The following is a 14747-nucleotide window of genomic DNA, read 5'->3' as shown; positions in this document are numbered from 1 at the left end:
TTGATCACCACCACTGCTGCCTCACAAGGTCAAGTTCCCAGTTCCCGCAGCAACACTGCAGAGACACCGGCAGCCTCAAACCTCCTGCAATGTCCCTTCTCACCACTGGGCGGCAGGAGCGTCCTTCCCGGCACTCCGCCCTTTCGGTCGGCCAGAGAAGTGGTTGACAGGCCATCTCATCAGAGCTCCGCGGACCAGCAACCCCGAACAAAGAACAGCGATAATGATCAGCTAAATTGGAAAGCTGTTGGAATGGGATTCTCTTTACTCGGGCAATTATTAATAAATGAAAGCACAGGAAAGACCGGGGAGAAAAGGGATCATTTAATTAAAGTTCTAATGAAAATTAAGCCATTCCAGAAATAGAAATGGTGTTTATACTGTTCCCATTTGAGCTGACCCAGCTAAGGCCCTGTTTGCACAAAACGGTGGCTGGACTCATTCCGCAGGGCAGGGACAAACTGTCCTCCATTGCGGATGCTCGGAGGGCTGCCAGCCTAAGCAGTAGCCTGTGCTGCAAGCGGCACCTTGTGACATAAGAAGCTGAGACAGGAGGACTGTCGCCTGCACTGCAGAGCAAGGCTTTGTCATAATGAAAACAGTAAGGAAGGAGAAAGAAGAAGGAAAAAACTGGGCATAATCTACGTCTATCTGTAGGTAGACCAAGGGCTGGTCTCAGGCTAGAGTGAACACAGTGCTTACCGTCTGCATGGTGACATACACCAGTCAGACGACATAATCCAAATAACACCAGGCATGGGACAAACGTCCACCCACTGTGTGTGAAGGTGATAATGTCAAGCCATTCATTCATTCATTCATTCATTCAACATACAACACCAGGCATGGGACAAACGTCCACCCACTGTGTGTGAAGGTGATAATGTCCAGCCATTCATTCATTCATTCATTCATTCAACATACAACACCAGGCATGGGACAAACGTCCACCCACTGTGTGTGAAGGTGATAATGTCCAGCCATTCATTCATTCATTCATCACCTCTCTTGGGCTGGGGAAAAGGAGGTGGTTAATGGGGCTGAGGGGATGTGCTGGGAGGTCAATTAGGAAACACTGATGGGGCGCGCCCGCCTCCCAAAGGAGCCTAGCTTGTGTGTCCATCTTGGGGAAGGCATGGGAAAAACTACATAGCCTGAAGCCCCAACAGTTGGGCAAAGCAGAGGGGCTCTAAAGCCGCTCTATGTCAATGTAGATCAGGCTACTGTCACCTTTCCTATGTCAAAACCACAATGGAAGTGACACACTTGCCAAGGAGAACCTGCCGCAAGGTGTCGAAGCCACCCATGTAGAGACAACAGGGGCTGAGGGGGTGTGGGTGCAAAGCGGCAATGTTGATTGCTTGTTTTCCTTAACTAACCATGAAACAGCTAAAACACTGGCTAAGAATACTGTGGGCTCTGACTCGTCCCTAGGCTCCTGGGAATAACAAGGGTAAAGTGTGCCCACGGTCTGCACTCGGAGCTCCGGCTGTGGGTGTCGCTGGTGAGTAGATGCCTAGTCATGGGAGGCCTCCATCCCTCTGCCTCTCAGGCTAACTTCAAGTTACCCGTGGAGAGAGTCATGCCGGTCTTTTGGGACAACATTCATGAGCCCGACCCAGTCTTTAATATCCAGGTTACTTTAAAAAGAATAAGCACACCCATATAAACTACATGTTAAGTGCATGTCTACCACAGGAAATGGGGCAAAGAATGGCCCCAAACTGTTCACACGTTTGTGCTTTCAGTCTATGGAGGTCTTGCTAATAAAGACAAAATCCCACTTTGAACATACATCTTACATTTCCTATGACGTGATGAGGATTTCCCCCATTGTTGTGGGAGAATTGTCTGTATTCTGTCAATCATGTATTTTAAATAAATGCTGATTGGCCAGGCAAAAAGTATAGGCGGGTCAACCAGACAGGAGGTAGAGGCGGAGATGAGAACAGGAGAATGCTGGAAAGGAGGAAGCCCATTCCTCCCACTCCTGCCCAGACCACCCAGAAGCAACATGTGATCTGTCTCGGCTGTGAAAGGTACTGAGCCACAGGGCTAACATAGATCAGAATAATGGGTTAATATAAGCTATAAGAGCTAATAAGAAGACTGAGCTAATGGGCCAATCCGTTTATAACTTATGTAGACCTGTGTGTGATTTTCCTTGGGACTTGCCTGCTGTAGGGTACTGGGCAGGACAGAAACCCCAACAAGTCAGCCATCACGTTACAGATGTTATTTCAGGTGTAAAGCTAGTCATGCAGGAGTCGGGTGGGACGAAAAGTAAGCCTGCTCGCCTCATCACTACACCCCATGCTTTATTTATGAATGTTGATTTTGAGTGATTATAGATATAACGCCTTGTCCTTTGAATAAGCCGTTATTTATTTAAACTATGGAACTGGCACACCAATTATGTGAATTCTGTCACACACTAAGCTACTACTGTTTTTCAATACTGTGACTGTGTTTGCTATTAGCCATGTTGTGCAGAACTTGCTGGCCTCTAGTTTTCCCTTTGAACAGAAGCCTAGATGTGAAATCACCGACCTAACTACTGTGTACATAATCACTTTTATATCTCACAGATATCAACCATATCATCGCTTGGGAAGCACCTGGGATGGTGCTACTTTGCTGGGACTTGAGAGACTAGAGAACAGCCAGATTCTTTAAGCACCCTGGATGGGCAGCAATCTGGAGTCTCAAGGCCCAAAGTCTAGATCCAGGTCTGTCTACCTTGCAACTTACAGTTTAAGTTTGAAAATCCACTTAGCCACCTAGAAACAAAACAGATCATGTCACTTGCCACCTGTAATTCATAGGGCTCTCTTCAGGAAGGATGGAAATGTCACACATGAAGCAGCCTTGCAGACTGGAAAGCATTTAGCACTGAGGTAAGGTCACGGCCTCGAAAGGCATGCATACTTGGACCCTAGTCCCAAGATGACCAGACACTTAATTCAGGGTTTATGTTCAATGTTTTTCACCTGTGAAATGGAAACAGTGAAGGAGTGTCTATGTAGGCTTGCTGTCCGTATTAACACTGGTATTTCCCTAAAACCGCTTCTCAGAGAGACTAGTGCAGTGAAGGCAGCTGGTTTCAGCATGCTGCATGGATAATAGTGGACCTTGTTGTGTTTTTGAATGGGGGCAGCTACAGAGCGCTGATCACTGTGACGGTGTGGTCCCTCAAGTGAGCTCCGGGAAGCATCCTTAAAGACTAAGGCAAAAGTTGATCCAGAACTTCTTGTGGAATGGGACTTCCCTTCTGGCCATAGTCTGGCAAGGAGAAGCAGGGCTTTGGGATGGGTTAGGACATGAGGTGTCTCCAGGCCAGGCTGCAGCTCCTGGAAAGTGTGCTTTCTCTAAACTTGGCAGTTGTTCCCAGGAAGACATTCTGGCAGCTGATCGCTGTTGTGATTCTGTGAAGAGCTACAAAGTGGATCTCTCCAAGATCACAGATTAGAGAGGTAAGTGCTGCATGGGGAAAAGAAGGGAGGCCAAGCATTCCAGAACTGCTATTCTGGAGTGGGGAAGGTGTTACTCAGTGACAGACCACATGTCTGGATTCCGTCCCCAACAGCAAGAAAAACAAAAAGGAGGAGAGCAACACCAACTTAGCAGTTCCTCCCTTGGCTCGGATCCGCGCAAAACTGTTTCTTTTTTAAGACAGGATCTCATGTAACCCACACGGCTCAAAACTTTCTGTGAGGGCTGGAGAACTGGCTCAGTGGTTAAGAGCCCTGACTGCTCTTCCAGAGGTCTTGAGTTCAATTCCCAGCAACCACATAGTGGCTCACAACCATCTGTATAAGGTTTGGTGCTCTCTTCTGGCCTGTAGGCATACATGTACACAGAATATTGTATATATAATAAATAAATAAATAAATAAATAAATAAATAAATAAATAAAGGGCTGGAGAGATGGCTCAGTGGTTAAGAGCACTGACTGCTCTTCCAGAGGTCCTGAGTTCAATTCCCAGCAACCACATGGTGGCTCACAACCATCAGTAATGAGATCTGGCACCCTCTTCTGATGTGTGGGCATACATGGAGGCAGAATGTTGTATACTTAATAAATAAATCTTTAAAAACAAAAACTTTCTGTGAGTCAAAGATGGTTTGAACTTCCATTCCTCCTGCTCCACCTCCAGCGTGCTGGGATGATCACGGGCATGTGCTACCACACCAAGCTTATGCCATGCTCTGGATCAGACTCGGTGTTTCATGCATGCTAGGTAAATACTCTATCAACTGAGGTACATCCTAAGTCCAGATCTGAGAAACTTTTGATTTACTGATTCTCCAGACTCATCGCCACAGTCTGGTTTCCAATTCATCAGGATTGTTCCTTAAGTGATATCGCTCATTCCAGGGTGATTCTGATATTGCAACTGCCAGGTTTGGGTGCCACTGTTCTGCCCTGAGAAAACTATCAAGAGCTGTTATGGAATATTCATTGAAGATCTGTTACATTCATTAATGCTGTGAAACATTTGTTTAATGATGAAAAGATGTGTTGCATTTGCTTAACTCTGTAAAGTTGTGTGACTTTGCCTGCCTAAATATACCTGATTGGTCTAATAAAGAGCTGAACGGCCAATGGCTAGGCAGGAGAGGAAATGGGCGGGGCTGGCATGCAGAGAAAATAAATAGGAAGAGAAATCTAGGAAAGAGGAGAGCAAGGAGCCAGTGAAGGAGAAGGAGAGGAGGATGCCGGGGACCAGCCACAGCGCCACACAGCCAGCCACAGAGTAAGAAGGAAAGAAATGTAAAAGCCCAGAGGCAAGACGTCGTTAAAGAGAAACAGGATAATTTAAGTTAGAAAAGCTGGCTGGAAACAAGCCAAGCTAAAGCCAGACATTCATAAGTAAGAATAAGTCTCTGTGTGTTTATTTGGGGGCTGGGTAGTGGAATCCCAAAAAGTAAAGAGTTTTTTTTTTAAAAAAAAAAAAAGCCACCCATGAAGAGGGAAACTGTAGACGATAGTGATGAGGATGCTGAGTCTCATAGATACTGGGGACATGTAATCATACATTCAGAGTGGAATCTTGAACTTGGGGACCTATGGAAGCCCCCATGCCTCACTCCTGAGCACTTCAGGTGTGCAGAGTTTACGTTGAAGGGAAGCATCTCTACTGTTCCTCTCTTGTGGTCTTATTCAGAACTTCTCCAGGTGGAGGCTGGGTGTGGCGTGTGTGTTACATGCATGTGTGTGGATGTAGAAAGCACTACAGTGTAAACTGTGTCCTTAGATATGGGACGGTATCTTGGGACTACAGAGGTGTGGTGATTTCAGTGAGAGATGGATGTCCCCCACAGACTCGTGTCTTTGAACCCTGGTCCCTAGTTGGCAGTGCTGTTGGGTGAGGTTTAGAAGGTGTAGCCTTGCTGGAGGAAGTAGCTGCAAACAGGCTTGAGGGTTGATCCCCCTTTCCTCATATAATGGGTTGAGTAAGAATGACTCCTATGGGCTTGTATGTTTAAATGCTTAGTCATCAGGGAGTGACACCGCTTGGGAAGGATTGGGAGGTGTGGCCCTGTTGGAGGAAGTGTGCCACTGTGGTGGGTTGGGAGGTTTCAAAAGCCCACAGTAGGCCCGGTCTTGGTCTTCCTGCCGCCTGATGTAGTCTCATGCCATCATCGGGTATCTAAGGATACAGTTACACTATAGTGCTTTTACACACGCCCGTGCATGCACACACACAAACACACACACACACACACACACACCTATATAACACATGCCACACTCAGCCTCCACCTGGAGAAGTTCTGAATAAGAGAGGAACGATAGAAAGATGCTTCCCTTCCGCCTAAACTCTGCACACCTGAGGATCTGGATGTAGAACTCTCAGCCACTTCTCCAAGACCATGTCTGCCTGCCTGCTGCCATGTTCCCCTCCCTGATGGGAAACTAAACCTCCGAATGCACTAAACCTCTAAAGCTATAAGCAAGCGCCCAATTAAATACTTTCTTTTGCAAGAGTTGCCCTGGTCAAAATGTCTCTTCAGAGCATTAGAACCCTCACTAAGACACCCCATTTCCAGAGCACTAGATCCCTTCCTCAGACACCCCGTTTCCAGAGCATTAGAACCCTTCCTCAGAAACCCCATTTCCAGAGCATTAGAACGCTTCCTCAGACACCCCATTTCCAGAGCATTAGAACCCTTCCTAAGACACCCCATTTCCAGTTTGTTCTCTGTTTCCTGATGTGATCGTTCAGCTTCCTGCTCTTTCAGTCATGCCTGCCAGCTGTTGCCGTACCTTCCCTCACCCTGGAACCATAAGGCAAAATAAATTTGTTTTTTCTAAAACTCACCTGTGTTTCATCAGAGCAACAGGAAGTAACTATTACAGGAGGGAAGAACTCACTTTATGCTGTTAACACACCTACAGGGGCAACTAATGGCCAAGTTTTGCAAAGTGTGGGCTCTGTATGGGAAAAGAACTCTTTGGGGAAGTGAGTGTTAGCGACAAATCACAGAGATCGCTTGCAGCTGGCCTCAGCAAGAACTCACCTTCCATGGAAAGCCGCAGTATTCTGGGAGAGACCACTTGCTTATAGGTACCCATTAAGATGACCATAGTTTCCCACAGTGACTGACACTCCCCACCCCACCGCCGCCTTGGCCTTAGCACTTTCACGGGCACTGGCATACCCTACCCCGGTCTTTCCTCTGGTCAGCAGAGGCAGGTAGAGTACAGAATACAGAACTATTTCTATTTCCTGAGTCTCCGGGCATTCATTCTTTCCTTCTACCCAGTAAGCTGAGCCTGTAACCCGAGACTCCTGGACCCTGCGGATTTCACACCCTCGGAGGATTTCACACCCTCGGAGGATCTCACACACCCAGTGCATTGTGCACACCCAGCACACCCACAGCAGGCAGCCCTCTCCCTGGCCCTAGCAGGATGCACATCTCTAGCAAAGTCTTCAGAGTCTGCACTCAGACCTCAGGGATCACATGTGTGGGGCTCCTGGAGTCTAAAACTTGTGGGGTTGTTTTGAGAAGTCTGCCAAGGAGGATCATGGCAAAAAAGAAAAATAAAACCCCAAAAGGGTTCCTTACTCCCCACCCCCACCCCTGCCCAGATCAAACACTCAATGAAACAAAACAAGGTCCTAGATACCTTGGTAAAAATGCAAATTTCCTGGCTTCACCCACACTAATAAAGGCAGTAGGGTTGGCCTGCACATTTAACAAATGCACCAGCTCTCTGCAGTAAGCAAAACTTTTCTCTCTCCCAGCCTCTAGCTATGAGCTTTCTGTTTGTTTGTTTGTTTTCTTTTTTTGTGTGTTTTGATTTTCGAGACAGGGTTTCTCTGTAGCTTTGGAGCCTGTTCTGGAACTCCCTCTTGTAGACCAGGCTTGGTCTTGAACTCACAGAGATCCACCTGCCTCTGCCTCCCGAGTGCTGGAATTAAAGGCCTGTGCCACCACAGCCCAGCTAGCCATGAGTTTTTTAAATGTTAGAGTTAAGTATGTTTGGATTCACCTCTATGCCCCACAATCTAGTATAAGGTCTTACCTGAATATATTAAGTGCTCACTGAGTATCTGTTGAATGACAGAGTGAAGGCGTGTCCAAACTTACCTAGCAAAAGCTTGGTTTTATCTTTGCACTCTGGCGTGTTCCACGGGTTGTTGCAGGAGCCCCAGGGTAGCACAGACACGAAGGAGGCAAACAGGTAGAAGAGTGTGTAGCAGATGATCACGTTGTAGTATATGGCTATGAGGACCGAGATGATGAGCATCGCAATGCCGCAGCCTGCAAAGGGGAAGCGTCTGTGTTAATGTCGTCCCAAAGCCCATGCATGCAAGATGCACACCCACAGAGATGCTCCGTGCAGGTGGGTGCCCAGACAGTGGAGTGGACTGTCTGGCAGGGAGAGGGAGACAATCTGCAAGGACCCCACAGAGGCAGAGATGATCAGGGGAAGGGGGCAGGGGACAGAGCAGAGCAGGTCTCCCTCCCTGAGTTGGGAAGATGGCAAGGAAGGCAGGGTCTGGAGGCAGGGGGAGAACCACACTCACCCTGTAGAGCTGGGATAGCCTTCCACACAGACACGGGCCCTTGGCTGGCAAACTGGCCCAGTGACACCTCCAGGAAGAAGATGGGCAAGCCAGCCAGTGCTAGCATCATCAGGTAAGGGATGAGGAAAGCACCTTGGAAAGAGGGGAAGGAAGAGTCAGGAGGACAGGCAGGGCTCTGACCCAGCTTAACCCTCTGGACTGGGGCTGGACTCCTTACAATAAACTGAAGATGCTCTTTTTGTTGAGAGGTCTCAGATCAACAGAAGGCACCCACGGGGCAGTGGAGGGCCTTCTTCCAACAACATAAAGCTATGCATGGGGATCCAGTACTTGCTTCAATTTCCTACCAGACACGAAGTTGTGTGTTCATGGTCTTTTGTTCCTAACACAGCTTCATTTCCCAGCCCCAACCCCAAATTAAGCCTTTCTGTGGTTCCCTAAATCTACGCCTTTCAATGGAGGTGGCGGATTCCCATCAATACCTCGGCCCTCTAAGGACCTACGCTCAGCGAAGTTGGATTTGGGAAGCCTCCTGTACAGTAATCCAAGGAGCCACACACCTTCAACCCGCCAGGCCGGCTCTGTCTGAGGGCCGCTGGATGCCCACCCACTCAGTCCCCGGCCCACACCAACATCCCCGGGTGGCATCACCTCCATACACTTCTCAACTTCCTTCTCAGAGCTTTCTTTAGCCCTCCTTCTGGGGAGAAGTCTTCCCACAGTCCCTTGCCCCAAGCGCCCTTCTCTTCTGAGTATTCATGTGGCTGTCTTGTCTAGACTGTGAGCCCCCAGAAGCGTTTCTCTTTCAATTCTATTCCTTAGAAGGCCCAGAGGAAGCTGCTGTGGGGCCTCTGCTGCCTTGCGGGGTTTGGGGGAGTTCTTTCTCTTCAGGGATTCTCAGGCCTGAGAATTACCAGCGAATGCCCACCCAGGAGTCAAGGTCAATTTGGGGAGTTGAGAATGAACCGAGTCGGGAAGACTGCTCAGCTGAGAAAACAGCTTCTCTCCCCCCCCCCCCCATTTCTTCCTGGGTTGGTCCCGCAGAAGGGCATCTCCTTCCTAAGCCTCCAGGCGGGAAAGAACTACTGGGGTCTAGGCTTGGGTTCCCCCTCTACTCTCTCTGGGTAGAAATTTTTAAAAATAAAAATGTTCATTGTGTGACCCTTCCGGTCCCAAGGAGGTAGAGCAAAGCTCCCCACTTTTGCTGCGGGCTGTGGGGCGCCTGAGCCGCACTGCGGATAACGCTCTGGCTCTTCTCCTCAGCCCCCTTAAGGCCCACAGGACCCGGTGAATCAAGGGCGGGCATTTGCGCGGGCAAAGGAGCTCTGCTGGAATCCCTCCCCTGGCTCCATCTCCCACACGCAAACCCACTTCCGGGTCCCTGCAGCCCTAGAACCAGCACCTCCTCCCGACCCGGCACTCAGGCCTAGGGACGCCCTACTGGGGAAAAAAAATGGAAACCTAGCTGGGGCACCTAAGTCCACACAATTTCTGGGCACCCCTGATTGCTAACACTCCGCAGGCTAAGTTAGTGTTTGTGGAGTGTCTTGTTTGAAACTGGAAGTAAGCGACATGGAGAAGGGTGTCTTCTATTTTACATCGGAACTATCCCCTGCTGCCGCATGGGTACCAATCCGGACACCAAATACCTCCGGGGCTGAGAGAACCGGGGGGGAGGGGCACGTTCCTTGCACCTTTGGTCCAGTAGAGGTGGAATTCCTGGAGGGTTCTTGTCCACTGGCCTGGGACGAGCAGCCGGTCCCTCGCCTCAACCTCAGACGGCCAGCCAACGGACCCTGACTGTATTGAGTCCCTTTCCTGGTGGGTACACCCGAGATCCAGTGAGTTCTAATGCCTGCTCCTTGGCTTCCCCACTCTTCTTTCAAAGGCAGCAGTTTTCACACAGTGAGAACACACGGGAGAAGATTCATCTTTGGCAAACGATTTAACTAAAATCAAAATACCTCCTGCCTCTTCCCAAGAAGGGGTGTTGGGCTGGGGTGCTCCTGAGAAACCTCTGATTAGGTGCACCCCACACTTCCCACTGCTCGCTTGCACCCTGCATTCTGGCACAGTTGTTCTTCTTTTCGCAGTCTCCAACCGAGAAGGAGGTTCAGATTTCCCAGTTAAAACCTTAAGACAGACACAGTTCGACCTCCAGGACAGCAGGGCATCGGCTCTAAAGTGCATCTCCGGCAATCAGGTACACCCTTCCTGACTAATCGCATCTTATTAGAGTTCGGACATCCCTGCTTCCCTGTACACTTGCCTGGAGACCCATTCCCCAGTCTGGGCCAATAGAGGATCCCTAATGAGGCCTATGCCTCAACTCAGTCCATCTCCGCTCTGAAATCCAGCGGTTCCATTCGCTCCTGCAGTCTGGCTTGCAAAGAACCAGGCTACCCCAAACTTCCCTCCCAACCTCTGCCTGAGGTCTTCAGATGCACCCCCCCAACCCTCCGGTGCCCGCCCCCTGCCCCCTCCGCAGGCGGAAAGAGCTGAAAAGCCATACCTCCCCCGTTCTGGAAGGCCAGGTAGGGAAACCTCCAAACATTGCCCAGCCCCACTGCGTACCCCACCATGGACAGGATGAAGTCCAGTTTGCTGGACCAGTTCCCTCGGGCCTTATTCTCATCCCCTTGCTCGTCCTCCTGAGGGCGGAAAAGCACATTGTCGGATAGCAGACCCAGGCAGGTCCTCAGCAGGCCCCATTCCGCCCTCCCCCCACAGCTGGGGGGCCTTTCCCGGCAAGCAGACCCCCAGTTTCCAACAGAGGATGCATCGGCAAGCAAGACCCCAAATCGGAAGGAAGGATGCATCCACGAGCAGAGCCCTCACCCCCTCACCCCTGCACTGAGTCTTTCAGCAAGCAGGCCCCCAAATTTTATTCTGAAGATCTGTTTTAATCAGACCTCTGACCTTTTTTCCCCCCAAATCCTACAGACAGGGCACGCCAGCAAGCAACCTTCCCCAAACCCTGTTTCTGCTAGCAAGCATGTTTGTCCCCTGGTACCAGGAGTTCATTTGGCAAGCAGACCCCCAATATCATGCCTGGAGTTCCCAGCAAGCAGGTTCTTAACCAATTCCTCCCCCTTCCAAAAAAAAAAAAACCCTCACTGTACACCCCTCCTCGGTCCTTTCTTCAAAATGTGTGCCAGAAATAAGAATTGTAATGCTTAAAGCCAGCCATAGCCCCTGCCTCGCTTTCTCTGCCAAAGCTTACAGGCACAACCTGCCCAGTCAGCTAATTTGAAAAGGTGCATTCTTCAAACCTGGAGCAAGGAAAATGGGCTGGACAGAGAATTGGAGTTGAATTGAAACAAGAGAAAGAATAGAGAAGATTGATGTGGTTAAGAGACAGGCCAGCCAAAACCATGACTTCTGATCTAGATCTTACTACTAAGCAAAGACAACTCCCTGAGAGTGGCTTGGGCTCAGCCTGGGTCCAACCTAGACAATGGAGGCCTCTGAATACCTGTCTCTGAGGCATCTGCCAGCTTAAATAGTCTGTGAACCTCGGGGCTCATGATTCTAGAAAGCTTCAGCAAAATGAATGGGGAGGGCACTCTGCATGAACTCTGAAAGTGTCCCTGACACCCAGACACTGGGATACCCTGCTTTCCAGTCACCGTTCACCTAGCAAGTGACAGCTTTGAGGGCTTCACCAGGTTCTCCAGGTCATGGAAGATAAAGCCGGGATGACCAAGAGAGAAGGCAGCCTAGGGCGGGAGAAGAAGGGCTGAGTGAGTGTCAGAGGGGTCTGAGACGTTGGTACACCTTGATCTCTCTGGCTCTTTAAAAGTTCCATGGCTGTTCCTCCCACACACCGGTCTCCACCCCTAGCCCCACCCTCCAACACAGCTGACTCCAGAAGGGAGTTCTGGCTCTTTTGTCGCAGTGCAGAGGTAAAGGGAGGTGTGGGAGACATATTTTCTGTTCCACCGCTGGACACATGCTGTTAAAAGCACCTAATATATGCAGAACGGTGTTCTAGAAAGAAAATGCCCAAAACAAAGATACCTGTAAATGCAAGGTCATTTCTAGTTATCCTGATGGCTGGATGGCTGAGTTCCTACTGTGTAAGTTCTGGGGCATGAGGTGCAAGTGATTAGGGAGAGAAAGCTCTGTTAACCCTACAGGGTACGTGATGTGATCTGGCCCACTCTCAGCTTGCGCTCTGGCCACACACCTAGCCCAGAAGTCCAAGGGAAGCTAGAGGAAAGGCAGGCCATGGGGGAAAAAAAGAGAGCTCGAATCCCTGAAACAGCATGAGGGAAAGAAGAAATCAGAGAAGGAAGAGAAATCTCTGGGGTGGAATGGAAACAAACAAAAGCCTATAGAGAGGGAAGATTGCCTTTAGCACTGGTGCAGAGATTGGGGTTCACCCTGTAGGGTTTTTTCCTATCTCTGGTTAAGGAGTAAACCCCAATGGAAAGAGCCTAAACTGAACCTTATGCAGTTGAGAGGGCCTGTGTAAGGAGAAAAATTTTTAAAGTATGTACTGAGATTTGGAAGGGCCCAGGTTAAGAGACCCTGATGCTTAATTAAGTTCAGCAGCCTCTCATTAAAAGAGTTCACAGTTAGTAAGTTTGGCTCACCGGAAAACCCTCAGAATCAGCTCTATCCACCTCCCATACCACGCCAGGCTTGTCTCCGGGTTTCTTTTTGAATCGGAGTTTTTATATTTGAAGAAACAAAAGGACTCAGACACTGATAGGATGGAGACTCGCGTCTGCTGCAAGATACAGAATCTATCTGCTTTTATTTAACGGATTTGCATCGGTTCTACCGCTGAGGCTGGGAAGGGCAAGTCCGAACCTTGATGGCACGGTCGCTGCACACACATACACACACACACACTCACACACACACACACGAACACCCCAAACCTTAACTGATCACCTGACCCCCGCCTCCAGCAATGCGAGCTTCCGAAGCCCCAAAGCTGCCTCCAGCATCCACCACCTGGCATTGCCAACCCGTTTCCCCATTAGCATACGTGCACCCGCCAAGGCCCAGCTCCCTTCGCGCGGTTGGAGAGCAGCAGGCAGCGCAGTCGCTTGTGACCTGCTTACCGGTATGGCAGTGGTGGCCACGCTGCCTGGAATCACCGACGCGATGCCATCGGTACCCAACACCACTGTGCTCTGGCTCATGTTTACCCAGCCCACAGCTGGGGTATTGTTGTGCTCCAGCGTGCCCTTGCCCACACTCACGTTCACGTCCTCCTCCGGGCCACGCAGAGCTGGGATCTTGCAGTGCAGCGCGTTGCCGGCCCCAGCGGCCCCGGAAGGGGGGTTGGCCTGTGCGCTGTGCCCTTCGCTTAGGTCCCGGAGAGCCCCGGAGGTCGCCTGTGCCTGGGAGCTGTTGAGTTTACAAAACCCTACTCCGGGCTGCTGGGCCTCACAGGCTCTGGCATCCGTGGACTGGAAAGTTTGGGCGCCGGTGGAAGCGGACCTAGGCACACGTGGCGGCGCGGCGGTAGCCGCAGCAGCGGCGGCGGCAGGCAGGTCCTGTTCAGGGCTGGTCCCGGGTGCACGTGGGCTATCCCGGTGGCCCAGCACTGCTGCCTCCAGGCTGTTGGTTGGTTGCTTATTCATTTCCTTGGTAGCACTGCAATCCTGCAAAGACAACGTCAAGTTCGTGCAAAAAAAAAAAAAAAAAAAGGTCACGGCAGCATTAAAAATAAAATATATGCTTCTGCATACACAGATGCACTCCTTCCGGGTCCAGACACAAAATACACAGGGGAGTGAGCAAAAGGAATCGGTTTCGCAACTCGCCAGTGCTGTCTGTAACCCTGGGACGTGAAGATGTTAATATTCCCTCCCTCCTCTCAAGGTGGAGGATGAGCTAAGAACGAAGAGTGGTTTGGGAAGGGGAAAGGAGGCGGGCAGTGTAGAAATAACGCTACAGACAGGAGCTCCCTGCCCTCTGTGGATTTCAAATCAAGGCTATGGGTACCACATCCCTTTCACCAATGTGGAAAGATTCTTTAATTTTCCGCCCCATTTCCTTTGTCATTCAACAATGCACATTGCCTTTTTTTTTTTTTCTCTTTCTCCCATAGACAAGCTGTGATCACAAACCGATGCTCTGGCCTAGACCAGGGCTGGAAGCCACATGGGTAATGTCAAACTCCAGCACTCCAAACCTACCTCGGTAACCCAGGTAGCAAAGCCAAGGATAAAGGGTTTTTATCAAAATATTACCAACAATACACGGCCCTGCAACTGAAAAATGAACAGACACACAAAGTAGTAGTCTGACTTTGACCCTTCCACAGTCTACATTCCATTCTAGACCCCTAGAAATGTAAGGGATGTTGCCAAATGTTTTTTGTTTTTCTGTCCATTTCCAGGAACCTAATGGCCTTCTTTTCCCTGATCTTGACTGAGAACCAAAACTCACTAATAATTTTCATCAGCTGCTCCCTTCCCCCGCCCCCCGTTGATTTTTAAACGTAAAGACTCGCCAGCACTGGGTTTCCCTTCGGCTTCCTCAAGCTAGCGTTGCCTTCCAGAGTTCCATGTTAGGAGAAATAATTCGTTCGCTGTAAAACTAATCAAGTTACCTTCTTCTCAACCAAAAGCCTCCCCTCTAGCAGGCTTCACCAACGCACAGACTGAGTTTAAGCGTAGAAAACCTAATCCCTGGTCTCCAGCCGGCATTCTCAACAGCTCCTAGGAGCCAGAGCCACTCGCG

The 14747-nt window shown here is 49.9% G+C and overlaps 1 protein-coding gene across 1 annotated transcript in view; it reads right to left on the bottom strand.

Moving 5' to 3' along the window:
- The window catches only part of Slc6a5 (solute carrier family 6 member 5), a 50177-nt gene extending 36520 nt beyond the window's left edge, over nucleotides 1-13657 (bottom strand). Inside the window, exons 1-4 of the mRNA XM_041653491.1 lie at nucleotides 13118-13657; nucleotides 10555-10693; nucleotides 8043-8174; nucleotides 7603-7776 (exon numbers count right to left, since the gene is read on the bottom strand). Coding sequence (XP_041509425.1) covers nucleotides 7603-7776; nucleotides 8043-8174; nucleotides 10555-10693; nucleotides 13118-13642 — 970 coding nt within the window. The 5' untranslated portion in view covers nucleotides 13643-13657. The remainder of the gene's footprint in view (nucleotides 1-7602; nucleotides 7777-8042; nucleotides 8175-10554; nucleotides 10694-13117) is intronic.
- Between the last annotated feature and the right edge of the window lie 1090 nt (nucleotides 13658-14747).

This window comes from Microtus oregoni, unplaced genomic scaffold (assembly GCF_018167655.1).
Source record: "Microtus oregoni isolate MIOR12 unplaced genomic scaffold, Mior012 000000F_ref0000247, whole genome shotgun sequence".
Taxonomy (NCBI): Eukaryota; Metazoa; Chordata; class Mammalia; order Rodentia; family Cricetidae; genus Microtus; species Microtus oregoni.
This window is presented reverse-complemented; position numbering and strand designations above follow the sequence as displayed.